The sequence below is a fragment of the Carettochelys insculpta genome, chromosome 7 (genome assembly GCF_033958435.1).
Source record: "Carettochelys insculpta isolate YL-2023 chromosome 7, ASM3395843v1, whole genome shotgun sequence".
NCBI classification, from domain to species: domain Eukaryota; kingdom Metazoa; phylum Chordata; order Testudines; family Carettochelyidae; genus Carettochelys; species Carettochelys insculpta.
The window spans coordinates 34326063-34354038 of record NC_134143.1 but is presented as its reverse complement, the minus strand read 5'-3'; the positions used below and the strand labels follow the sequence as shown (position 1 = coordinate 34354038).

The 27976-nt window shown below is 44.9% G+C and overlaps 1 protein-coding gene across 1 annotated transcript; it reads right to left on the bottom strand.

Annotated features, from left to right (window-relative positions):
• Nucleotides 1–10: 10 nt before the first annotated feature.
• On the bottom strand, nucleotides 11–26309 carry OIT3 (oncoprotein induced transcript 3). The gene is made up of 9 exons (XM_074999516.1): nucleotides 26246–26309; nucleotides 21549–21923; nucleotides 19508–19618; nucleotides 15913–16035; nucleotides 13642–13764; nucleotides 9928–10088; nucleotides 7319–7734; nucleotides 3165–3264; nucleotides 11–1343 (listed from the first exon to the last, which is right to left on the bottom strand). The coding sequence occupies exons 1-9, from the start codon at nucleotides 26307–26309 to the stop codon at nucleotides 1161–1163; spliced, it is 1656 nt and encodes a 551-aa protein (XP_074855617.1). The 3' UTR covers nucleotides 11–1160.
• Nucleotides 26310–27976: the final 1667 nt, after the last annotated feature.

Here is a 27976-nt window from a genome sequence, read left to right as displayed (position 1 = left end):
CCACACTTCATTTTTGTTTTGAGATTTTTTTTTAATATTTTTCAAAATTAAGGTGTCTTACCACTTACAAAAATGCACCATCTATCATCACATTTGTGGGGGAGTGGGGTGAGACGAGTAGGGGAAGAGAGCGAAAGAAAAGATACAAAGAAAAATACTGTAAAAAAGTATGTAACTGTCAGAGGAAAATATAATTTTTTAAATAATTCTTTAAAATAAGCACGTTTGCCTGTAACAATTCTGAGCTTTTGCTGCATGTTACTGTTCTTTTATAGCTTCCAAGAATCTGCATATTTATGAGAGCTTATTTATATATGTATAGGTTAAACCTCTCTCGTCTGGCACCCTCGGGATCTAACCAGTGCCAAACCAGAGAATTTGCTGGATCGAGGGAGGTCAACATTGTCTAGCACATTACCAATACTTCCACTGCTTACTGGGCTCTGAGAAGACATTTGGGGTAAAGTCCAGCTGAAGAACAGCACAGAACACTGACAGCCAGGACCTGTGGCTGGAAACAAACTTATTGAACCATGGGAAACTTGGCCACACCCATTATAAGTGGTTATCCAGTTAACTAAAATCATGCCAGATTATGGTTGTTGCCAGGTGAGACAGTGCCAGTCTAGAGAGGTTCAACCTGTATTTCCATAACCACCCTTCACAAACTCGATGTCACATTTTCTACCTACTCACTGCACACAGCGCCTTACCACTGAGTTGTTTAGCATGTATGCCCTGTGTTGGGCTCCTGGCACTGTTGGTATTGTCCTTGGAAAACAAAGCACTACTGACCTGCTTGAAAACACATTTCAATACTTGTTTAAAATGACTGTTGAACAACGCCATGAAGCTGGCAAGCAGAGATCAGAAAACCGAACAGGTAACATTATAGGCCTCTGACTACAGCATCTCCTTTTAACTGACAGAAATGCAAGCACAGCTGTATTCCACATCTGACCAGATTACATACGGATGGGCTGCATCATGTCTCTAATATAGATTCACACACATTAATAACTCTGTCAGTTACTGAAACAAGCAGATAGGCTCATGCAGAACTTCAGCAAATACCGTTTCCACAGCATCAAAGACACAGAAGACAAGACGTCAGTGGGGAGGGCAGGGACTTGGTGATACATTGTGAGGATGAGAGTGTGCTACTCATCCATGTCGATTTTAATGGGGCCACCTGTCAGGATATGGTTTGATACGTGATTAGTGTCCTCCTCCTCTTCCTCCATCCCAGCTGACCTGCGAATTCGTCTCCGACACCCTTGGGCACAGCGAGACCTCTCGTCCAACATGCCACACACAAGGACACGGCAGTGCAAGAATACTTCCTGCAGGGTTGAGAAATGGCAGGGAGACAGAAGGATGAAGAACCAGGAGCTGGTTTCCACATAGGCAGCTTTTGCAATACATAGGTGATTTTTTAATCTTTCGCCTGGTACCCCAAGCTCACAAATAAAGCCCTTATCCAAGACAGACACCGTCTCCCTCTACCAAAGGGACTGGACCCATGGGCCATCCTCACTGCCAGGCTCCTTTAACTTTTACAGGAGAAAATTAGGTTGCTCCTAACAAAAATGGCTGCCCTACTTGTTGTTTCCAGTGACTCTGTATCCTAACTGAGCTCAGAGAAATGGTGGCCCCCTTAGTCACCATGTGAGGGATCAGCCAAGGCAATAGAAGGTGGGAATGAGACTGAAGGGGCAATACAGACAAGGCAGCTTGTCAGGAAACAGAACAGGAAATTACGAAGAATCAGAGGAAGTGAGCGCAGGGGAATGTGGTACAAGCTGTGAGGGAAAATGTGAGGAGTAGGAGACTGCAAGGGGATAGGGAAGGAAATACAACAAACAGGTCAGTGTAGAGTGAGGGGCAGGAGCCTATGGGGGAACCATGGAAGGACGATGTGAGCAGGGCAGCTGCCATTTCTAGGCAGTGAGGAAGATCAAGTGGTAGAAGGGCAACTCCTAGGTCCCTTCTGAGCTGGATGTCCTGCACTTGTGTGTCTGCAGATAAAGTTGACTTTTGAACTGGCTGCGTCTCAAGAGCAGCTTAATAAAATTCACATGGGTGCAGACACAAGACTGAGAACAGACTCTGCAGTTACGCTACCCGACGTAGGACAATAATTACAGGAGCTATCAATATTCACGCTTCAGGCCTAACCCAATTGCTGTCTACAGCTAGGAAGAAAATGTGCCACGGTATTGCGCAACTGTCAAGGCTTCCACCCACCTCCCGCTTTCCTCTCAAACACCTGATTTAGGGTCTTGAAGGAAACAGCATACTAGGCGGGACAGACCATCAGTTTGTTCCGGTATGGCCATGTCAAGTCCTGACCCCCCTCCACTGCTTCAGTAACACCACGAGCATAAAGCGTCAGCTCCATGGAGAGTCTCCCAAGCCAGTGAGGGTGACCATTTGTCCCATGTTTCCCAGGACAGTCCCTTATTTACACGGTCCCACAAGCATTCCAACTTATTTAAGAAAATAGGCAAACTGTCCTATATTTTGTGTGGCTCCTGTTCCCTGGCACCCTGTGTCTCGGCGTGGCCGCCCCTCCTGCCAGGGAGCTCCTCCATGGGGAGGCTGCCCTGTTCCTTGGAGCTCTGGACCTTGTGGCAGCAGTTCCTGCTGACGGAGAGCTCCTCTGTGGGGTAGTCGTCCCATTACTTGCCCCCCGCCCCCCGCTGGCAGCTCCCGCTGCCGGCAAACTCGGCAACAGGGCAGCTGCCTCATTCCCTGGTGCTCTACACTTAGGGGAGGCTCCTGCTGCCAGACAACCCCTCCACAGGTCAGCTGCCTCGGTCCCTGGCCTCCCACGCTTCAGGGAGACAGCTCCTGCTTCTTTCACTGGCCCCCACTGCCAGAGTGCTTTGGACCACACCCCCTCCCACACCAGGGGGTTCTGGTGTCCCCAGCCTCTGCTCTCCTTCATCCCTGCTGTCTCCCCACTAGAGGTTGCAGAGCTCCCATCCCTGGTGCCTCACTCTGAAGCAGCAGCCCCCATTGCCAAGGAGCCCTGACTTGGGACAGCAGCTCTGCCCCCATCCACGGAGGCTGGTATCCCGTATTTGCAACAGAGCAACGTGGTCACCCTACTGATTGGTTGGGTCAATGTCTGCCTGAGAGGTAGTTTGTTTTGAGCTCACCTTGTTGTCTTTACCCACAAACTTGAACACAGGGACCTGGAAGTGCTTGGCAAGATGATCCTTTGACGTGTATTGTTTCACGGAGTCATCAGAAACACAGCTGAAGAAAGCAGAGGAAGAAGTTCTAATAGCTTTCACAGAGGTGGGCAACAAGCATCCCAATGTAGTTAGGCTCCTAGTTACCAGCCATATTACTTTGTCTTTGGCCACAACAGAACATTCAGGAACGGAGAGGAAAAACAACTCTGTTGACTGAGAGCACCTCCAGCACAGCTCTGCAGCAAAGAGAATTGGCAGAAAGCACATAACCAATAATACTGCATACACCCACAACCCAGATGATTTGCCAGAGAACTGTAGTCATGTTTATCCTCAGTTCACCTTTCTGGGCAACAGAGAGTCTGCAATGATCAACAGAGATGTAGCGATTCAGGTATTTGCTGAATTATTTAAAGATATAATGTTATCATTAAAGGGATTCTGAGAAGATTAAAAATCATTTAGTTTGAAAGAAAACAGCCTTATCTGTTACTAAAATGTGTTAATTAAAAATAAAGCATTTTTAACAGCTAATTTAGTTTTTACCATTTATGCTTTGGTTTCCTTTTTGGATTCCTTGAGCTTGGTCTGTGAGATTACACTGATCAATCTGCCTAGCCAATTTCATGTTCAGTGTCTCATGCTTTAGGATAGATAATATGATTGTATTAGGTGTTGCAGGAAATAAAAATTGAGCCCCAATAACAGTCTTTGAATATGTTAAGCTCCGTTACAGAGAGAAATGTGTCCATTAAAGGCAGGACAACAAATAATAAGCTGAATCTGCAGGAAGATTGATTTGGGTAATCTCTTTCATATCCAGCATTCTATGATCCAGAACTCCCTAATAACCAGCATGTTAACCATAAGTACATTTTGGTTACATTTTCCATAAGTAGTCTAGGGAAAGTAAATACAAATAAATACAGAAAATACAGTGTAAGTTTACAGTGTACAATACTACTGTTGTTGGTAAATAAAGTGCTCTGCATACATTTTTGTTTGTTTCTTAATATCTGGTTTTGTTTTTCTTTAGTGTTATGCATTGCTAGGTATACCTCTCTGTTATCCAGAACATTTGAATATCTGGCAACCTCCCAGTCCCAGGACTGCCAGATATGAAAGAATTTACTATATTTGGAAAACCTAATAATAAGGGTAGTAAATTGCTGGAGTAGGTTTCTCAGGGAGTTTGTGGAATGCCATCCTTGTCATGGGAGACTTTGAAGAACAGGTTAGACAGAAACCCTCTCAGGGATAGTCTAGGTACATGCCTGACCCTGCCTCAGCACTGGAGGCTGGACTAGAGGACTCCCCATGTATTTCTATAAGCATTACAGAAGAAGGCTTAATTGATTTTACAGAACTTAAATTACTACTATACATTTGCAAAAAGCAATATTCGCATATCTCCATGGACAAACATCAGACACTGCTGGATTGTTTGTAGATTGGCCTTGTTAACTCCAGGTTGTACAGTCAGTCCTTGAGGAAGCCTTTCAGGGATCTGGGGCAAGTTAGAGTTAAAAAACAAACAAACAAAAAAAAAGATCAGGGATAGGTCCTGCTGTGGGTGCAGGGAACTGGACTCAATGACTTCTCAAGGTCCCTTCCAGCGCTGTGAGATATGTATGTATGGTAAGGTGGCCTTTAAAAGCATGGCTCATAGTCTAATACCTATTTTAGAGAGTTTGTCTGTTTGATCAAGAACTCCTCCTAAACAGTAAGAGCTGGGAATCACCAAATTCCATACGCAGCTTCCTCTTACCATAACTTGAAACAGTGTGAGGGTTTGGTTGTGCCAGGAAAACAGAATGTGCCTGGAATGGGATTCTACTCATAAAAACCAGACGGAAAAGAGACAAAATCTCCATATCAAGTAATTCGCAAAATTGACACAACTGAGCGAATGTTGAGACTGAACCAAGATGAGCCAGAAAAATAGGATGAAGCTGAAATAGGATTGCTGCTCAATAAACCTCAATGAACCTGAGAGAAGGGATAAAATGGAGAAATTTGAAATAGTGCTGTTTTGGCACAGCTAAATACATGCTTAAGGTTTGAAAACTAGATGACAATGTTGTGTGTCTTCAAACTGGCTATAATCCTTTTTTGTTAAAACATAGCAAATAAGAGTTTATGAAGTTAAAAAATACAATTGAAAAAAATTTAACAGACAAATTTTAACAACTCCTTCTTAAAGAAATTCAAAATAAAAAGTAACTTTTGTAAAAATAACACTGTATTTTTGAAAAAAAAAAATCTTTTAAATAAAGCATGTACATTTTCCTGCTAGTTGACTATAAAGGAGCCAATATAAAAGATTTTTAGGTGATTATAATGGAAGCACTACCTGTTAAGAGTGTTATTAATAGATCATACTAGAACCATCTTAAAATATTTGAGCTGCATTAAATCAAGCCTCTCAAAGTCCTGGACTATGATTTGATTCTACTGGATTCACCTTACATCATGTGGTCTAGGGCAGAGGTGTACAAAGTGATGGAAGACGAAATGTCATACGGTGGGTGCAGCACAATCAGCTGCTGGGTCTCAGGCTCATCCATCTCATAAAAAAGTTGAAATCTGTGACAGCTTTTATGTCATTTCTATAATAATTAATACAGTTTGTACATTCTACGGACTTATTTTCTTACACGTGTCAAAAGGTTTTTTTTCCCCATAGGAACATAACTGAACTTTCTGTGGGTTTGGTTACTTTACAACCGGTTTGGATTCTGTTACATTGTGGGGGGTGGGAGGGTCCTGCTAATTGCAGGGACAAAAAGTGGGGCCCGATGTACTGATCACCCCTCTTCTAGGGTACACGCTCTGGAGAGCTATAATATTTCTTTCTGCTACATCCAGCTTATTGCTTTGTCAGAGGTGAATACGATAGGGATCCTAAAACCATACTGTAAATATAGGTCTAGTGCTGCCCTGCTGGTCTAGGGACAGCATGTTATACTGCAGCACAGAAGGTGCTGGAACAATTTGTGTAATGGGGTGCTGAGAGCCACTGAACTAAACTGTACACCCTGTATATCGGGATAGGGAACCTATTTTGGGTCAGGGGCTACTGACCCACAGAAAAAAATCACTCAGGAGTGAGAAGTGAAAAAAAACCCAACTCCTCACTGATGTGGCCCCTGATTGGGACACCTCACTGCCCCCCGTGTTCTGGCCCCATGGGGAGTGGTTGGAGATGGGAAGACCAAAGTTCCAGACTTCCCCAGGACAGATGAACTCTTCTGGGGAACTGGGACAGGACCAAAAAAAAGGGGTTCAGGGTTGAGTATGTGGGAAGGGGCTGCAGGGGAGCAGGATGTGGGTCTAGGGTCTGGCCGAGGGTGCAGGAGCAGGCTGGGGGTGTGGGGTCTGGCTGTGAGGGGTTGGGGAGCAGGCTGGGGGTGTGGGATCTGGGTGGGAGGATGGGTGCAGGATGGGGGTGTGGGATCTTGCTGGGAGGGGTTGGGGAGCAGGCTAGGGGGTGTGGGATCTTGCTGGGAGGGGTTGGGGAGCAGGCTGGGGGTGTGGCATCTGGACTGAAGGTGGGGTGCGTGAGCAGGGTAGGGGTGTGGGATCTGGCTGGGAGGGGGAGCAGGCAGGGCATGTGGGATCTGGGTGGGAAGGAGGGTGCAGGAACAGGCTGGGGGTGTGAGGTCTGGGTGGGAAGGAGGGTGCAGGAACAGGCTCAGGGTGTGGGGTCTGGGTGTGAGGATGTATGCAGGAGCAGGCTGAAAGTGGGGGGCCTGACCAGTGGGTGGGGGCTTGCAGCATTCACAGACACACTTGGCTCTGCAGCCAGCTTTTCTGAGAGGTTGGCTGGTGGGGGCAGGGCAGGCAGGGAGTCTAGCTGGGCAGCTGGCCAGAGCCAGCCTGTGGGACACTATTTTGGCAACTCCTCCAGACTATTTCATTTGTGGGCAGTGCTGCATAAGTAACAGTGGCTGTTGGTAATTACTCTGAACATGGCCTGGGCAGTAATCTAGATTTTCCCTGTCTGTGGGGGAGAAATGGAGTTTTGTTTCCTCTGTGTGGTCCGAGACTCAGCTGGCACTTGGTACTGAGGTTAAATATCAGACAAACAAGGGAAGCAGAACTGTGACACTTGCCCATCTTGAATTAAGTAGTACTTCAGGATCTCATCAATTTTTGCAGTGGGGGTGGCAAAGCAGCTCTCCACCAGCGTCTCTAGCCCACTCACACGCACCACGGGCTCAATCCCAAAGTACAGCGAGTCACGGAGCTTTAAGGTGGGAAGAGAATCCTTGTAGGGCTCATCAAACTCTTTGTCTTTGAAGATCTCGAGGGTAAAGGGGAAGACGCCCCGGCTGCGGCTCATGATTTCCAGGGGGGAGTTCTTCAGATTGGGAACGTAGCCCTCAGAGATGGTGTACTGCCGGGGGAACTCACAGGTCACAGGGATCAGCAGCTTGCTGGTGCGGATGATGACGTCCCCGTTGCTGCCAGGTGTCTGCTTGGGCAAGCCAGTCACCAGGTTGGTAGCAATGATTTTGTCATTTACTACCTGCAGCACAGCAAGAAGGGGTGGGAAGGGGAGGAAGATCATGACACACAAAGCAGATGGAAACATCAGGCATCCAACAAGACCCCCTCCCTTGGGTGTGCTGTTCCTGCCCTAACAAAATGCAGCCAAAAATTATGCACTGCAGACATAGCCACACTCATCTTTAGTAGAGTCCGTGGACGCTATCTGGGGTGCAGTGAGCCACATGCATCCAAACATCATTCTTGTACATATGCTATCCATGGGCCAGCACTCTTTATTAGTGATGGCACCAATGCAATCGGCTACAGTATGCACAGTGTGAAAGGTGGTGCCTTCTGGCTGCAGAAAAGTTACCAGTACTCATAGGATCATAGAATCCTAGGGCTGGAAGGGACCTCAGGATGTCATCGAGTCCAGCCCCCTGCACAAAGCAGGATCAACCCCAACTAAATCATCCCAGCCAGGACTTTGTCAAGCTGGGACTTAAAAACCTCTAGGGATGGAGATTCCACCACCTGTCTTGGTAACGCACTCCAGTGTTTCACCACGCTCCTGGTGAAATAGTTTTTCCTGATATCGAGCCTACACCTCCTGCCCTGTAATTTGAGACCATTGCTCCTTGTTTTGCCGTCCGTCACCATTGAGACCACTCTCTCTCCTTCCTCTTTAGAGCCCCGCTTCAGGAAGCTGAAGGCTGCTATCAAATCGTCCCTCACTCTTCTCTTCTGCAAACTAAATAAACCCAAATCCCTCAGCCTCTCTTCATATGTCACATGCTCCAGCTCCCTAATTATTTTTGTTGCCCTTTGCGGGACTCTCTCCAATGCGCCCACATCCTTTCTGTACTGGGGGACCCAGAACTGGATGCAAAACTCCAGATGTGGCCTCACCAGTACAAAATAGAGGGGAATAACAACTCTAGATCTGCTGGAAATGCTCCTCCTAAACGCACCCCAATATGCCATTAGCCTTCTTGGCAACAAGGACACACTGTTTACTCATATTCAGCCTGTCATCCACTGTAATCTCCAGGTCCTTTTCTTCTACACTGTTACTTAGCCACTTGGTCCCCAGACACCCCTCCTGTGCTCCCTTCTGACTGCATTCTGCAATGGGTGACAGCATAAAAACTGGTGTGAACCAGGATCAAATCCACGCCGAGGCCCTAACTGAACTGAATGTAGTAGTCTCAGTTCAGTCCTCAGGGCTTGCAAATGTGTGTTTCTAGCAGTGCTTTTTTGTTCAAAAAATAAGGAGCCAGTACTTAACTGGCTCCTCACCCCACTCCCCCAGCCAATCCCACACCTGGGGCTGCCGAGGTGCCAGTACTCAGTACCAGCCCAAAAATCCTCACTGGTTACTAGTATTGAGCCAATAAGGGAGAGGGAATAAACTCTCAGACATGGAATTCAGTGGCCCCTCCAAACCTGGGCTGAAGTTATTTGCATGGCAACAGCACAAGATTCACTCACCATAGCCACCACACAGTAATTTGTGGCTAAAATCTCTGGGAAACACCTGCTCATTTCACTGTATCAAGCTAAAAAAATAAGCACCTACTACTAAAATCAGGTATTGTGAAAGATGGATCCTCCAGGGCTCTTTCATATACCCATCATTCTGAGCTGAAATGTCTCCCCTATGTTCTCTGCTGAGATTGCAGAAGTACAGCCTAATCTGCAGCTCAAGCCCTGTCCTATCTCCTCTCCTCCTGACCTGAAGGTACTCACAATATCCAGAGAGAGGAGTACTCTTCAGTGCATTCAGCCCGGGTAAGCTAGATGCATAGCATGTAGGAATACTCAAGGGCACACAGAGGAGCCATACCTAGCCAGTACTTTCCTCATTTTTCTCCCACAAGGGGCTTCCGTGGCATTATTTTCATAAAATTGCCACTAGGAGCTCAGAAGCCAGACTGACTGGCGGAGGTTCTAGCTGTGCTACAAAAACTTCACGTAGCACAGTGGAACTGGATATCCACCGCTAAGCCAGTTAAGAGTCTGGGATCATGACTTACATGATGCATCCAAACGTGAAGGGTTTTAACGTTTACTGAGGGCCTGATTCTGCAGTCCTTCCCCGCATCAGTTGTTTTAATTACCTCAGTGGTCGTGCATGCCCAGGTCTTAACTGAGCCTACATGAGTCCCGTCTCTAGGCGTGTCGTGAGAATAGTGATGATGACAAAACTGATGGGGAGGAAGATACTTACTTCTACTACGGTGCCACAGGACTTCAAAGAGAAGTTGATATTGACATGGGTGCCATTGGATACGCCTTTGCAGGAAGCATTAATGAGCGAAAGATCCAGCCCTCCAACCAGCTCCTTAGGGATGCTCACCTCAATGGAGGTGGACTTGCACAGCACTGGCACTGCAAGAAACCCCACCAGCACAATGATCAGCACATCGAGTCCGCCAAGAGAGGTGGGAAAGGACTTGGCATATCACTACTGTGAATGCAGGGGAAAGTGCACACGCTGCTCATGATCAAGCTGCCTGTCACTGCCGTTCCCAGTGTTTCCTGAAATGAACTTTTATTGGCTTCCAGATGCCTTGTTTTGATCTCTCTGCCCAGACAGAGCATTGACTAGCTCAGATTTCAGCTTTTTAGATGCCCCAAAGGACAGCGTTTCCTCTTCATGGGGCAAATCTGTAACCAGAAGTCTGAGGGCTGTATTTAAAAATGTGCAACTCCTGCATTGCTGAGATCTAGTAGAGGTCTCTGTGCTTTTGATAAGGTCTGACTATTCAATACGAGTAATTTTTACATCACGTTTCTCCAGGCCAAGATGAAACATTTGAGCCATCGCATTGTTTCACATTATCTTCCTCATCTCTGTTTCGTTTCAGATTGTTTTGAGTTAGGGTAGAATAGGGAGACCTTTTGCTCCTCCTCAGCTGTGTCTACACTAGCTCCCTGCTTCGAAGGGAGCATGGTAAGTAAGGTGTTGGGAGATTATTAATGAAGTGCTGCGGTGCATATGCAGCACTTCATTAAGCTAATTGAACCCCGTGGCTACTTTGAAGTACCGGCAGGTTAGCCTTGGCTACATGCGAGCTGGCACTTCGAAGTTTAACACTTCAAAGTTGCTGCGGGGGAGAATTAGCTTAATGAAGTGCTGCATATGCACCACAGCACTTCATTAATAATGTCCTGACACCCTACTTAGCAGGGTCCCTTCAAAGCAGGGAGCTAGTGTAGACACAGCCCTCCTGCGTCATTTTATATCCTGTCCACACCCCGACCTTTCATGCTGCTCTGATCCAGGATTACCCCCAGATTCTCCACATGGCACATTGTAATCAATTTCCATCCTGGCTGGACCAGCAGCAGAAGACAGAATTGAAGAGAGTGACATTTCTGTGGGAAGATTTTTTTTTCAAAATTATGCTTATGTAGTCAAGGCCTAGATGATTTCATTACAGTGTAATGTCTTAGGAAGACCCAGGCATGTTACTGGCATGGACGAAACAGCCCAGATACAACCATCCTTGAAAAATCTACCTGAAGTTGTAGAAAAGCCCCAGAATACACTATAACAAGACTTTGGAAGGGTTTAATTCATTCTGTATAGTTGTCTGGCCAGAATGGATGTGTTCAGAAAGAGCTTTAGAATCATCATTTAATGTAATACATTTGGTAATGATTAGCAACCACTTTCCAAGCCCTTTGGACAACCAGGAGTTTGAATTCTTTTAAAGAGAAACTGGGAAAAGAAGAGCAGAGAGAGAACACAATAGAGAAAGACTTAGAAAGAAATGCACATGTGGGCTATTTTTTAAACCAGAGGGAAGCCACTCAATTTTGGAGGAAACTTTCTGCTTTTTTACATAGCCTAGATTTCCCCACTTAGAAAAGAGACAGAAAGTTGGACTTGCTCAGTTTTAAATTACAAGACAAACTGAACTAAACTAAAAACAAACAACCCCCGCCCCAAACAAACTAAAAAAAATAGTTCAACAACTCTCACATGACCAAGTTTGCCTCTCTAACTCCAAATAGACTAAATTCCAGACTCCGTGGATCTGGGATACAACTGGCAACACCAGCATCAATGAACTGTAATTTTTTCCCCCAAGTGAACATTTCTACTGTACAAACAGCAACTTTTAAAATCACCCTCCTGAAAGCCATTATAAAGAATAGTTTTATTAGAAGTCCTTATTTTTGGGGTGAGGTGCCAAATAATAAGCAATGTTCCTAGAGCCATGCGCTCCCTCACTGCCATCACTAAGAGGGAAGCAGAATTGAAGAAAAAGGAAATGTTTTAGCTCATGCTCTGTTAGAAAAACAGAAGAGTGAGAAACAATCAATGTGTGTCAACAGCAAAGGTCAAAGCCAGAAAGATGGCAAACTTTATTTTCAAGACTCTGCAGGGGCATTGTGAAACCACTTCTAGCGTCTGCCTGAAAAGTAACACTGCAGAACTGATGAACTCAGCCTTATGGCAGGACTTTTATTAACACGGTCAACTGACCCTTTGACAAATGAGGAAGCCTAATACTTTTAAACATTAGACAGCTCGCAGCAAAGGAGTTTGGATTCAGGCTTCATTTATTTAAAGTTCAGGGACATTTGGATTCAGGGTTTTGTTTTAGCAGCCCCATCTCTATGTTTAATGGTGTTAAATTGAGCTATTGAGGGGAGAGGAAAAGAAAATCTGGAGTTCTCGGCTATAGCCTCACAGACTTCTGTGTATTCTAGACAATGTGGGATTCCATGAATCCAGAGGACACTTAAAACTAGAACAGGTTTCACTACTATGTGTAAGTCAGCTTTGGATCCAAATTAACTTGTCATCCACTGGTAAAAGACATTTAAAAAATGCCAACTACTTATTACTGCTGAGCACGCACCGAGTAACATAAGAATGTAACCTTGCCTGAGCTGGAGAAAATGTTTCAGAAAAGTGTCCCCATATTGACACTACTGGCTCAATTTCACCAGTATTATCAAATCTTGAACCTTAATGGAGATGAGCTGCTGGTGTTCAGCTCACAAATGACGTACAGCTTAGCACCTTGGAAGCACTGCCTAGTATGCTAATCAACATCGTCTCACTATTTCCTTGTGCTCCCGGAGTCTATGTCTATTGTATTTAGAATGTAAACTCTTTGGGGCGAAGGGTCATTTTTTGTACGGCACCTAGTGCAGTAGGGCCCATGACTGGGTCTCCTGGGGCTACCAAAATACAAACAAATGATAAATTATAATAATAGCAGGTTCCAAGGACCCTTATTGTACATAAGGTTTGTGTAAACCCGGGAAGAAAAAAGAATTTTAGTTTCAGACTATAGTAGGAATAAAGGAAGGGGGAAATTTCTTTAACTCCACTCCCTTTTTTAAAATGCAAAATGATGCAATAGCCTGAATTATGCTGAAAAGGATTAATACATGCAGAACTATTGACATGATACAGACAAACTGCTTTAAGGCACTGTGCCAGTATTCTGCAGTTCATTACTTCACCATAATCTTGATTAGAGGTAATAAAAGCTTATGTTTCTGTAGGTGTAAAAACATCCTGTAAAATATCTGCTTTAGTCCTTAAATGTGATCATATATTTGATAGAATTGCTTGTTCTCTTGGATGCTGAATTCCTTCACAAAATGCTTTGATGACTGGTACTAACTGGCACCATCAATAGTAATCTAAGGTGAGGTACCATTTACCACTTTACATCCCCAACCTACTTTTCTGCCAGATACTCGATTATACTACACGTTCTCCAGCTGAGGAGGGTGGATGAGCCGAAGCATTATGAGCAACAGTGACCTTTGTACATCGTCCAAGACTTACAGGCGTGTCCCCTTCAAGATGCACATTAGCTCCAATGAATTCAAGATCTAAGGGTGCTGCTCTACTTTACCTACATTGCTCTGGGCTGGCCACACCTCTAGCAAGTGATCTTCATTGTCCTACCTTGGCAGCTATGGTTGTCCTCTGACAGTACAAGCCCCCGTGGGCACTCACACTGGAACGTGTCCTCCACGGCAATACAGGTGTGACTGCAGCCTCCATTGTTATTGTGGCAACCTTCAATTTCTGAGACAGAAAGGGTTGTAATTATGAACAACGCTGGAAATATTAATATGGGAATTCACCAAACTCCAATCTAGCTATAAAGTCCTTTATTACACCCAAAATCTTATGCAGTTGCTCTACATGGACCTGAAAAGCCCAAATAAGAAGAAATTTACCACATCCAAACAGTAACAAAACATTTGTAAGTATCTTCATCAAGATACTTATAAATGAGACAAACCCAGAATTGTTCGGACCCATCTTGGTCAGCTGCAACACGGTCACGCAGGTGTTAGCAATGAACCCTCTAAGAGATGAGCTTTTATATCCTTTAACCAAAAGGATGCCATTACTAATTCCTGATGAGCTAAAACCCATTTTGAGACAGCTCTTCCCTATTTCCAGTCTTAAGCCAGATACAATTTACAACTCTTTCTTCCCAGTGCCTCTTCTCCACTACTCCTGGCTATCCAATAGTTTTCCCATTGCACCTGGGTTTATACAAGCTTTAACCCTGCTATATAGACTGTGTAGCTCATTTTAAGACAGATTATTTTGATTTAAAAGCATCTGCATCCACCCCTATTGATCAGAGGCCTTCTCACTAGAAACTTCCCCTTATTAGTTATCCTTTCTAGCTTCACTATTTTCAAAGCCTTCTCTTCTACTTGCTAGTCAGGGCCTCTCTTTATAGCACATGTATTTTTTCCTTAATCACACTTAAGCTCACTTTAATTTTATAGTTATCTGACAAAGAAACACTAAATACAAGTTTTGCAGCTTACAGAGTATATTTCTGGCTGCGTGAAGAACACCTGACGAGATTTTAACATGGCATTAGTAAAAGTTTGTTTGCTCACAAAAAGGGAGTTCAATTACATTTTAAAAGTCTAAAAGTTTCATTACAGTGGATTTTCTTTAGCCTTTTTGAAAAGAAGGGCCCCACTGATTCTATACTAAGTAGTGCATTCTACTGGCATTTGTATGGTGGATCTATAGAACTATGTCATACAAAAAACAGTTCAGAATATGTGTGTTTGTAAGCAAAGTGTTCCTGATGAGGCCTTGTTGCAACCTACAGCTGTTCCATTCCATTCATTTTAATGCAGTATAATGGGTGGACTGAGGGTACAAAATAACCAGTACCTGTAAGGAACAGTTGAGCTTTCTCATACATCTCAACAGGGTGTCACTTCTGAATCCTAGGGCCCATATACTGGGTACCTATTTCACTGCTAATTGTTTCAGCACACTTAGAGCGACTCTCTAGAACTGTGCGTGAAGTGTAGGATTGCAGGGTGCATTTTCACACACAGAACGGCTGACAGCTGCACTGGGGATTAGTATTCAGATCATGTTTAAAGGTTATCTGCACAAGCAAGAGGGCTACAAATACTTATTTGTAAAAACACCACTTAGCGTCTACCCTCTGAAAGGGATTCATCCTTCTCCAGACATAGACCCATATTTCCGCTGTTTGAATCCCACCCCGGAGTTAAATATTTCCAAAATGCAGCCCTTGACCCACCTTCCAAGGTGACAAGTATCAGAGAGGTGGTCTGTATCTTCAAAAACAACAGGAAGTCCTGTGGCACCTTCTAGACTAACAGATATTTTGGAGCATAAGCTTTAGTGGGCAAAGACCCGCTTCATCAGATGCAAGAGAGACTCAGATATCTGATGAAGGAGGCCTTTGCCCACGAAAGCTTATGTTCCAAAATATCTGTTAGTCTAGAAGGTGCCACAGGACTTCCTATTGTCTGTCAAAGTGCTGCTCCAAGTACAAGTTTCATAGTTGAGCAGGAGAGAAACTTGCTTCCTTTTTTATTTTACCAATATAAAAAAACCACATCTGTTAATAACCAATTAAAAACTTGTTCACCAACTCCAACAAAACCGTACATTTGCAATAGTGGGCAAGTGGGAAGGAGCATCTCCACCACCCACTTCTAAGTGTTTCAGGAATAAAGGTACTGGCAAGTATAAGTAACACAAATTAATTTCTTACCAGCTGCAAAATGCCATGGCTGATCCAGTACTGTGGGACAATATTTATGCAGGAAATAATATAATGATTGATGTAACTTGATGGAAGTCTGAGGGGAGAAGGTGCTATTTAGAACTGTGATGCCATGCTGGTGCCCTCACTCCCTTTGCCTGGTATCTCACCTTCACAGGTTTTACCATCCTTTCCCAGCGTGCGCCCAATTCCACATTCACAGCGATAGGAGTTCTTCAGATTCACACAAAATTCACTGCAACCTCCATTATTCTGCGCACATTCATTCTCATCTGCATGAAACAAAGACTGCAATAATATCCAGTTTTGCAATACACAGCCTGCAAAAGGGCCCTGATGCACTGAGATGCTGGTAAGACACTGGGCTTTATTTTCTGGTCCGAATCACACAAGCCAGATTAAGTTAAAAGGAATCAAGACTCCTGTCATATAACAGGGTCACAGCTACTGACTGCAGCAAACAGCTCTGCTACTTTGAATCTGTCTTAGAAAAAAAAGCTGAATATAAAAAACAACAGGTCACAAATGGTGGCACGAGCACACAAACTGTTTCATGAGGAGGAGGATGGAATGCAACTTCCCTACAGTGCATGTGTATTGGGAGGGGTAGGAAAAGTAAGGGTTGCCTTTGGACCCTCATGCCTGAACTCCAAGAATTCCTCCTAATTGTTCCCATTTTACAACCCTGTAGTTTCTCTTTCCCTTTGAGCGGAAAGATACTCGTTCGTAGGAAATCCTTGTTCTTCAAACTTGATTTACCCTTTGTCTTCATGCAGTGAATGCATTAAGGGGGAGACTGAGGGGAAGTGATTGCTGGCAGCAAGTCCCAAGAGTGACATGTTTTCTAAGTCAAGGTAACATGACAAAGCTATTCATCAGCCAAGCTTGGATGTCCTCCACACAGCTCATGGGGTGTTATTCACTGGCTGACAGAAGCTAAAAATAGGAAGATGCAGTTTTAAAAGACAAAGTGTTTTTTTAAAGGTAATACTAGTTCTCACATGCCCCACAAAATCTGTGGCTGGTGCCACACTCTACTTCCACAAGTGACACAAGCGAGGTGTTCTCAGCTTAAGGAATAAGGGGCAATCCATTCTTTGCCCTGAAGGGAAATGTTGAGTGAGTTTCAGTGGCAGAGAGATCCTGCTTTTCAGAGGGATAAGGCACATTGGCCATCTTTTAAAAAATGCTTTGGGTTGCAATTTAAAGTTTATGAAAGTGAGGGATGATTGACCTGACTAGAAACCCAAAACTAGAGTTACCATATTTAACCTTTCAAAAGAGAGAACACCCCTGAGAGGGAGCGTATCTATCCACTCACACTGTCTTAACACATGAGTTGGTAGATACTGATACACTCCCCCTCGGGGTGTCCTCTTTTTTGTATGGTCACCCTACCTAAACCACAGCTTTAACATAAGCTGTACCCCTTCAGCATTATCCAGACAGTGCTAGCACACCTAGTTCTGTAATTCCACAAAATTCTGACACCAGACTTTAATAGTGTCTTGCTGGTATGCTAGTCCTGCTTATTAGAGATTATCAACAGGGTGATTTTATGGAGACAAGTGTCCTGCAGGGAAACCAACAAAATTGGAACGCTGTGAAACAAAATTCCCAGATGCTGCTGGTCTGTTCTGGAGTTGCATTCCCAGCCCATAAGTGGCTGGAGAAAAGAGAATCTCCTCAGTGAGAAAAGAGAGATGGGTAATTCTAACATTAAGGTCAAACTGATTGTGTTCAAAATAAGTTTGAACTTACTATTACTCAGACCAAAGGACACTCATTACAAAGATGAATGAGTCATATGGCCTTCAAGCCTGCAGGCAGGAAAACTACAAAATATTACTGCTGGGACATGGTTGTTGCATCTGGTTACCACGCAGAGAAAGGATAATATGGAGATCCTAGCCAGCCCTGCCTTTGCATCCACAGACAGTCTGCCAAGGACAGCAACAAAAGTTCCACAATTTCAAGGAAATGCTGAGAAATACAGCAAGTCAGGCTTTCCATTTTCCGCATTCAAACACATCAGTGAATGGGCCCAGTCCTGCAAACCTCGTGCACTGTGGGTGCTCACTCCAGTCGCCCACTCAAGTCAATGAGAGTTCTGTACACAGATGGTAGGCATGACTGGGTCCAAGAAATGTGTTTAATTACGTGGAGGATGTAGAGAGAGCAAAGTCAACCCTGCAGTAGGGATGACAAGACTAAGACTTTTTAGGGTATGTTTACACTTACCGGAAGATCGACTCCTTCAGGGTAGATCTTCCAGGGTTCAATTTAGTGCACCTAGTGGGGACGCACTGAATCAGGTCATCAGGGCTCTACAATCAGCCCTAGTACTCCTCATTGTTGTGAGGAACAAGGGAGGGCGACAGGAGAGTGTCTCCATCGACCTCCTGAGGTGGGGACAGCCGGAAAAATCTAAGATACTTCACTTCCAGCTATACAATTGTTATAGCTGGAAATGATTATCCTATATTGACTTTTTGGTCCAGTGTAGATCTGGCCTTAGTAAAAAGGGTGTATGGACTCAAACCGTGCACATGTCGCATGCATTTGCTGTATTTTTCCTTCTCTTCATGAGTATTAGGAGTAAAGCTGACATGGGGTCTTTGTGCCTTAAATATCTGCTTCCAGATACTCACTGCACACTTGAGGAACCATTTGAAGTTCATCTTAGAGATGGCAAAAGTGGCTCATGGGATAATGGGGCACACAGACTTTCCCTTTGAGATGACTGAACTCCAGCCCAGGTCAGCTGGGTGAAGTCTTTACCATCTTCTCACATAAGTGAAACAACCAGATAGGGAGCAGACATTTACAGTGCAAAACCCCCTCTGACAAGTAACAGCATCAGCAAAGAAACCAGTGGTTCTCTTGTCTGTAGAGCTAGTCTCCCACAGTTCTAGACTCAAAATACATTGGCACAGCAAGGTGGGGAAATCTATACTGTGGACATATAAAGGGAATCAGCCCTCAGTCCAGCACATTTCTTTAGTGTTAAATTCAGTGGAAAAGAATAACACCTCTGCCTGACAGTGTGGTAGTCAGAAGGTCTTTTACCACCACACGTTTATCAGGGACTTAAGTTTTACTTCATAAAAGCCCACACTACATACTCAAAGGACACAAGAAATATTAAAAAGAAAAAAAATCCATACATATTTTGCAAGCTAATGACAATATTGGAAAAGACTCCTTCACCATTCAGCTTTCCCATTCATCTTCCCTAATCTCTTCTCCACCATAATAAGACCTTAATGAAAAAGTCAGGGAGCAGAGACACATCTCCAGCACTAGTCCTGAAAGCCAACAGGTTATAGTGGTCCAGAAGAGGCAGAAAGTTCCAGGGCCTTCCACTGAAAAAGAGCCAGCCCTATGCAATCTAAGTCTGCGAACTCTTCACTATTGGTCACAGAATATCAAGCATAGTTGTTCTGCCTCCAAGATACTTTTGCAGAGACAGAAATCTAAACATCTAAGAGGTAATGTGATTCACTGGTGAAAAACTCCAAAGTGATATCACTGACCTGCAAAAAATACAGGCTTCTTACAAGCAACAAGAGTAAAATTTGTCTTAAACAGATCTGTCTTGTTACGCTTTTAAAAGCGGGAATAATATTAGCTAGGAAATGAATAACTAAAGGAACAGAAAAGAAACATTCAGAACTTGTTCCCTCCATTTCCTCCCACTGGTATCATATCACACTTCCTAGTCCCCTCTGCTTCTGTCCTTACCAAGACAGGTCTGTCCATCAGGTCCCAGTATCGTCCCCAAGGAACATAGACAATCTCCAGAATCCAAGCAGGAACCTTGGCAATCCACCACATCACAGATATCGTAGAAATCTATAGAACAACAAGAGCACTGGTCATCTAGAATACTTAATATCCAGACAACTACTTCTGCTAACAGTGCCAGGAGTTTCATACCCTCAGCTATGTTAGTACGTCACAAGCGCAGCCTACGTTAGAAAAGCAGCATTGGTCTAATTGAAAAGATTTTGAATTGAGTTTAAATTGGGGCAAATGTCTAATGCAGAAACATTTAAATTGGTTTAAAACTCAGTTTGGACTATCTTAATTTACCAATACAAGTCTAGTTTTGGTCATTTACAGACACAGTCTAAAAAAATCAGTGACAGTTAAACCATCTTAAGGAATCTATATTAGAAGTTGGCACTACAGGTTAAGTATTGGGGGTAGCCTAGTCAGTCTGTATCTTCAAAAACAACAAGAAGCCCTGTGGTACCTTACAGACAGGTTAAAACTCCAAAATCTGGCACTCTGTTCTGGCAACATCCGTCATCCAGCAGGACCATGGATCTTGCAGGACCAGAGCGTCCTGGGGCTGGGAGGAGGAGGGACCAGACAGATCAGTGGCAGGAGCCCAGGGCAGGGCAGCCACAGCTGGTCTGGCAGCAAGGGTAAGGTGAAGACATTGTCTTATAGTAATGGAGAGGTAGCTTGTTAGTCTGTATTCTAACAAAACAAACAGCAGTCATGTAGCACTTTAAAGACTAACAAAATAATCTATTAGGTGATGAGCTTCCATGGGACAGACCCACTTCTTCAGCTCTGGAGGCCTGGAAGGCCACAGAGAGGAGGGGAGCCCAGGAGCAGGGGCTGAGGTGTCAGGGGTGGCAGAATTGATCACCCCTAGTCCAGCAAAATCCCTGGTCTGGGACTGCTCAGGTTCAGCAAGGTTAAACCTGTGGTTTAACTAGACAGCTTTAAAGCTGATTTAGTGCAAGAGCTGCCACATTTCTAATATAAACAAGCCTACAGTTTGTGTAGCATCAGTCTGACAGGTTTTTCAACAAGAAGAAAAGAAATCAGTCATCTTCTCTCAATTGTATAAAGACATCTTCTAGGCCAAGCAAGGTTTTTCTGCTTTTTATTTACGTAGGTCCATTAAAAAATCAGGTCCCGTATCTCTCTACTTTTCCTGGAAGATTTTGTGGATGATTGAAGAACTAGCAGGTTTATGGGTCTAATTACACGGGGAAAACAGATTTATTTTTAACTTTATAAATTCAGTAGTTGAAAGATTCCCACCAAATCCAAAAATTACCCCCAAAGCATGGAGATTGCTGATTTACATTAACTCAAACCTCAGCCCAGTTCTGCAGAAGTTGTTTTCATAGCCCTACTCTTGCTAGGACACCTAATTCCTAGGCACAAAGGAACTCCCCACATTCCACTTGTCAACTTTTTGCAGCATTGACATGTGAAGTAGGGAGTCCACTAGTGACAACAAGGTGGTCCCAGAAGGTCCTTTACTTGAGAACTGGCAGGAAGTGCTACCCCTGCTTTCTGCTGCCAGCTCTCCTGCTGGAAGATGGAAATTCCACTTCCAGATTCTGAGACAGAACGGACCACTATGATCATCTGGTCTATAGGCCGGAAGACACCACTAAGATCTAGTTAAACATCTTCAGTAAAACACAGGCCACAGGATTTCCTGCCCAGAGTCTGAGCTTGCGGAAACATCTGGGGAACAGCCTGCTTTGCATGAGCACTCTGGGCTGGTACTGTACTGTGGAGCGGTGACTAAGGGGCCAGTGATGTAAGGACACTAGGACCATTTGTTCGCTGATATACTGTATGTGTTGGAGTGATTACTGAGTGCTTTCATGTCTCTCCAACAAAGGAAAAGGCTGAGAGTTAGGAATTATCTACCAAAGAGAGGAAACCCTCCCCTCCCACAGCTGTCACTCAGAGAATTGCAGAAAAAAAGAGATTGTCAAAGAAAAGAAGGATTCTCTGGGTTACTTACGCCCACAGTAAACGTGGAAGCAGACACTGGGCTTGGTTAGGCGGTAGACATAGTACCCACCCGGACATGCCTTAACATCAATTGTGGTGTTCCAAAGGCAGCAGTTCCCATTGAAGCTGGCACAGGCTTGCCTTTGGACAATGCCATCCACCTCCCTAGGGTGGCTGCCATTTAGCCAGATGGGGGCATGGGTCCCACAGTGGTTCTCTGGGATGCAGAAGGTAGGCATGGCATCACCAGCCATGCCAGTGAAGCGGTACCACTCCCCATCAATGTGACTATCACATGTAGGCTGGTCGTGGGAACCATTTATCTGGTGATCTGTGTTCCTCCAAGGCTCATTCAGGCTGATATAGGCAGAACAAGGGTCCAGGGCTGAGTCATGTGATAAGAGAGGAGAGAGAGAAAAACCAGTGATAATCAAACCCTGTTTAATGACTGGTAAATGCAGAAACCAAAACAAAAAACAAAACAAAACAAAAAACCCACAATTTCAATTGTATTTTTCCATTCCTGATACAGCAGAATCTTCTCAATGGACAGAGATCCCAGAGGAGACAGGACAATGCTGGTAAAATGATTTTTCAGTTCACCGGAAGCTCAGAAGAATGTAGTATTCTAAACATTCAACTTACTTTAATTGCTTTAACAACAAGCAGTGAAAAGAAACATTCAAGCACTTAAAACACTCTCTGATGGTAAACAGCCTCAGTGGGGTAGCTGCGTAAGTCTGTAGCTTCACAAATAACAAGCGGCTCTGTAGCACCTTAAACACTAACAAATTTATTAGGGCAGGAGCTTTTGTGGGTGAGACCCACAGGTAAGAATGACTTGCAGAATAGCTGCTGTCTAACCGGTACCTGGAGAACTACAGAATTAAGTGAACCAGTAGAAAACAGCCCTGCAACTTCAACTTCTGCCCTGTGAGTAAGCTTGCAGGGACCAGCAAAAGACTATTTAAGTTGATCAGACACACCATGAATTTGTTCTTTAAGCAAAAGTGAAATGCCTCACATAGCATCAGTTCTTTGGCACTCAGCCATTTGTGGGGAGTCACATAAGGGTCTGAGCCAGTGGAGTCAAAGTTTATTCTCCCCCTGACTTCAGGAGGAGGAGGATTGGGCTCCAAGTGGACATTGAAGCAGTCAGAAAAAGCATTCATCAATGGCACAGTTCGCTTTGTGTCAAGCACTAGTTTTCTATGGAGAGAAGTCAGCGCCCATCACTAGCAGCAGAAGTTAGAATGCAGCAGGTAGGTGGAGAAGATAGTAATGTTAAGGTTCTACAAATGGAAAGTACCTGCTGTTATCTTGCCTATGGATCTGGCCCAGAATCTACACACAACCCTTTGGATTTAGCTCTCTGGCAGGCTGCCCCTTGCACTCCTTTGCATAACAGCGTAAAGGGGGTGCCAGGGCAGCCAGACTTGCAGGGAATATACAACCAGTTTGGCTAGAGCAAATTACTTCACAAGGGGGAAGGCAGTCAGGTCCTTGGTATTTAAAGGGTCGCATGGATTTGCCTCAGTTTACCCCAAGGAACTTGTCCTCATTACTCCTTCTGCCCAGCACTACCCCTCCTCTGACTCAATACATTCATTGGGTTGACCACCTTCAGCGGCCATCTGAAACAGCCTTCCTAGCACAGTTCTTTGTATGTTACCTCTAAAACCTACTGTGTGGAGCGCTCTGAACTGGGACGTGCTGGGTAGAGCGCTGTGTGAATACAAAAATTGGTATCTGCATCTGCAAAATGACCTGCTGATAGCTGCATCCACAGCCACAGATTCAGATACCCAGGAGTATTAAGTGGATAGCAGTGGATTTTCAGGGCTCTAATGCTGGGTACTAACATCTACTGATTTCAGTGGGAGATGTGTGTAGGGATACAGAAAGGAACATAGTGAGGACAGTCTTCAAAATAACTAAAACTGAAGAACACTGATCCAGTGGAAATGCAGAAACAAAAATAGTCAGTGCATTTTCATCTTTCCTGTGCTTAGTCTGTTTCTCTATTTAATATTAAATATTAAATATTTCACAGTATATTAAGACCTCGTTAAGCACTGCTAACCACGACTGGATTTGTCCCCAGTAAGCAGAAAGTGTGCTAATGTTGTTCAGACTAAAGAGAATTAATTACCTGGGATGGCATTACTCTAATAAAGCTAATTATTCTGATTAAGAATGTCCTATCTAAGTGAAATACACTGCCTTTCCTCTCTTGCTTTAATACCTGTATTCCATATATTCTATTCAGTACTTTCTTTCTGCTACTTATTATTTAATTCTGTTTAAAGAATGGTATGATGCATTTATGTGAAAGATGGCACTTAAAATTAACTACTGTTGCTAATAAAATGTTCTAGATGCTGTCTGCACAGTATTTATTTTTGCTTCACTTACTCTGAAATGGGAACTGTAAGTGCTTTGAGAAATGATTTAAAGATTGAGTACTTTAACAGCACACTGTAAATATCTGATTCCTTCACTGAAATGCTACCTTGCACCTTCTGCTAATACAAGACTCTTCAAGGAATCTCTCTCTAAATATCCTTACATCATTTGCAACCACAGATTTGTCTCATTTATTTTTGAGTTCAGTGTAATGGGAAAAAACAGCTGCAGGAGTCATTAGAGAGCTGCAAAGCTGTAAAACTGAGCTACAGCAAATCAGGTTTAGCCTGTGGAGGAAAACTTGTAAAGCAGCTTTGGTGGTGGTGTTTTTAAGCACTGAGGAAAAGAACAGCTTTAACAGAAACTTGCTACGCCATGTGTGTTCTGCAGCCCAGCAGAGGACTGCAGAATCATTAGGAACATCAGATCTCTGAAGAGATTCACGATGCATGTCCGTTTCTGTACCATCTCTCCTCACAGAAGATGCCACTCTTCTAAAGCTCAAAGAGCTCATTTCACCTCCCCAGCAAGGACAGAGTTGAAGCCCACATACTGAAGGTGCCCCAGTCCGGTCTTCTCTTACCAATGGGAAGAACTTAGCTCATGAAAGAACTAGACATGGCTCACTTCAGAATGAGAGATGCTGGGGTTCACACAATTTTTTTTTTTGCCTTCTTAATAGGCGCAACAAGCCCAGAGGTGCTGTGACTACGACGTGCCAAGGCTAGAGGTGCCAGGGCTCAGCCCTGCCATATCCCCAACACAAATCAAGAATTGCCTATGGGCTAGCCATCCCCTGACTGCAGCCCAGGCAGGTACGGCCTCATCACACACCCCTGCTAGGTTATCCCTGTATTCAGAATGGATACCACTGAAAAACAACCTCTTGCACACTCAGCTGGCCTTTCTTATACTGAATTATGGAGCCTACTGTAGAAGATTAAAAGCTCCTCGAGTTAGCAACAAAAACTCACAAAATGAGGAATTCCCTTTCCTCTTCCCAACTTAGCAGCATTGAAGATCTATACAATGCAATTAGCTTCCATTTAGCATCCTTCAGAGAGGGGATAAGGAAACACTTGCCAAAGGCAGCTCCTCATTAGCTAAATGGATAAGAAAGGTGATTTAGAAAAGGGAACAAGGCTGGGAGAGGAGAAAAAACTCCAGACTGAAGGCAGCAGCTCAAGCAAAAGAATTCCCTCCTGCCTGCAGCCAGCATTGGGCTAAGTGCAGCTATTTGCAGACAAACACAGAGGCAAGATCCTGCCTCTATTGCCTATACTACCTTGTAGGACTGGAAAGGACCTTCAGAAGCCACAGAGTCCAGTCCCCTGTTCCTCACAGCTGGACCTATCACCATCCCTGACCCATTTTTGATTTTGTTGTATTTCTCCTTCAGTAGCTCCCTCAACAATTGAGCTCACAACCCCGGGTTTAGCAGGCCCAGGCTCAAACCACTGAGCTATCTCTGCCCCTTGCAGGCTGCAGTTCTTTAGAACACTGCAGCTAGTAGAAAAACTTTTTGGGTACAGAGGCAGAGAAAGGGGAAAGTTAAAAAATCATAAAAAATGTGGCAAAGTATTTCAGTTTTTTAAAAATCAAAACTGCATTTTTTAAAAAATACTTTGCTTAAACCACCCTGCCCTTTCACCCACCCCTTTCCAGGAGCCTGTCTGAATGCTCTGGGACAGCCTTGTGCTATGAGAACATTAACCCTCATTCAAGCATTTTAGTTTAGAGCTTACTGATGCTAACAATTTTTCATTGTGCACTTTAACACACACACCAACAGACTGCAAAGCTCATGCTCTAACAAGCATTCAGGAGCCTCACACTCTGGAGAAGGATCAATCCTGGGTGTTTTGTGTAAGTGGCAGTTTCTGCTCTGGAAAGGTAAGTGACAGAATGGCAGGGCTACATTACAGCAGGGCTAGAGAAAAGCAGGGCTACATTAGTTCTCTGAACGGAGGTGTATTGATAGATCAGGTGAGCAACCAGTATAAGGCCTGCCCGACCCAGTCCAGAGAAAGTGTCTCCACCACTAATGAATATTAATTTTCCCCCAACTTTTAACCATCAGGAAGCCAAGGTGCTGCTGGTTTAGGCTGAATGCAAACCCTTTAACAGAAAGGAGCCTGTGAGGAGGTGGAGACTGTAAAACCCCTTGAGATATTTCCAACACTGCTTCCTGGGTCGACCGCTCTTTTATCCAGAAAGGAGCACTAGGCCCTCCAGCCTAAGCCCCAAATCCGTGGACACAGATACTCCTCAAAGTAGCACCACTTGTAGGTAGTTACTCACCCACTGCCGATATTGGCTGCAACTTGACATAGATACAGAAGGAGAAAACCAAGTACTGGAACATCCCACTCAATCAAGTAAAAGTTGCGCCTGAAAAAAACCTCCCTTGTCACAGCCTGCTTCCACTCTGGCCTCACCGTCCTTCCCTCTAACTGTGTCTCCTAATGGCCTGCGTGTTTTGATCCCAGGCTCTGGGAAGTGCAGTGTTGCTAGCACTACTGGAAGTTTTATCAGAGGAAGAGGCTGAGGGGATGCTGGGCACAAATCCAGCCTTGACCTGCACAAAGCAGCGCTGCCCTTTACTGACCCATCTTGTTTTTAAATTCATCCCTTATTGTTTTCTTGCACTGACACCTCTAGTATCTTATCTGAAGGGGAATTCTAATGGGGTGGACATCCGGGCACCCTAGAAGGCTAGGAGAAACAGGCAGATGGATGGTAGCTGTTATCTTAGCTCCTTCCACAAGTCATAGGACTGCAAGGTCTTCATTACACCCCCCAAGTCAATCACAGACAATGAGAGAGTTTTAACTGGAGGAAGTGATGGAGGGAAAGATAGAAAATAAACCTCTCCTGCAGAGACTACCCAGGACAGGATGGGGCACTGCTATAACGGGAACGTCTGTTAGCATGAAGAGGTGTCCTACAGTAGACCCCTTCCAGTAGAGGCAGCTAATTATATGGGCCCATGGTGCCCTGGCACTGGAAGTATTCCCTGCCCAAGGCCAAGCTTCATCAAAGTTTGCCACCTGCTGCTTCCAGCGCTCTCTGTCTCCGAATCTCACCACACCTCTGCAGCCACCCCACGGGCTCCTCCCATACATCCCTGCTTCCACCTGCCACCCACGGGAGATGAAACTCCCCATAGGTTTCAGGGATGCACATGCTGGCAGCCAGATCAAGGGAGCAGCAGGGAACTGCTCTAGCCCCGCTGAGCTGCCGATGGTGGGGCAGGACCCCCAGGGCATTTTAAATCACCCAGGGCAGCTGGCAGGGGCGGGGGATGCATGGGGGCAACTGGTGGGGTGAGAAGTGCCTGGAGACCTCCATCCTACCCAGAGCCACTGCCAGAAAAGGTGTGCCCCAGGTGAGTGTGGGACTCCCCACCTCTCCCCCATACGCCTCTGTGCATTCCACTCCCTCCAGCAACTACTCCCACTCTCTGTCCTGCCCCCAAACTGCGCCCACACAGCCTGCAGCCAGGACCCTCATCCCCTTCTTCAGGCCAGAGAGAACCCCTGGACTCCCTCCCAGAGCCTGCACTCCAAACCCCCAAGTCCATGCTGGAGCCTGTACCCCAGGCCTCCACCTGCATCCAGCTCCCCAGGCTCCATCCCTTACCTCCAAACTCCCTCCCAGAGACTTACCCCTCCATTCCTGTGCCTCAGTCCCCTGGTCCAGCCCAGAGCCTGCTCCCAGCACCCCTCCCCTACCAAATGCTCCGAGCCATAGGCAGGTAATGGGGAGAGTTTGAGTGGGGGAGGGGTACAGGCTCTGGGCATTTTGAGCACCATCAAAATTTCTGCAAACCTGCCACCCGCGAGAGGACAAAATCCTGTCACTTTGAGTCGTGTGTTTGATATGGAGTCTGCTCAGCACACAAGAAGCACCTTCCTTACAGTCCTGCAGGTTGAAAACATCCTGCTTCATTTAACTGTGTAGCAGAGTGGGGGCAACACTCCTGGACTGAACAGGAAAGGTGTGGGAGAAAATCCAGTTAAAATTCTGAAG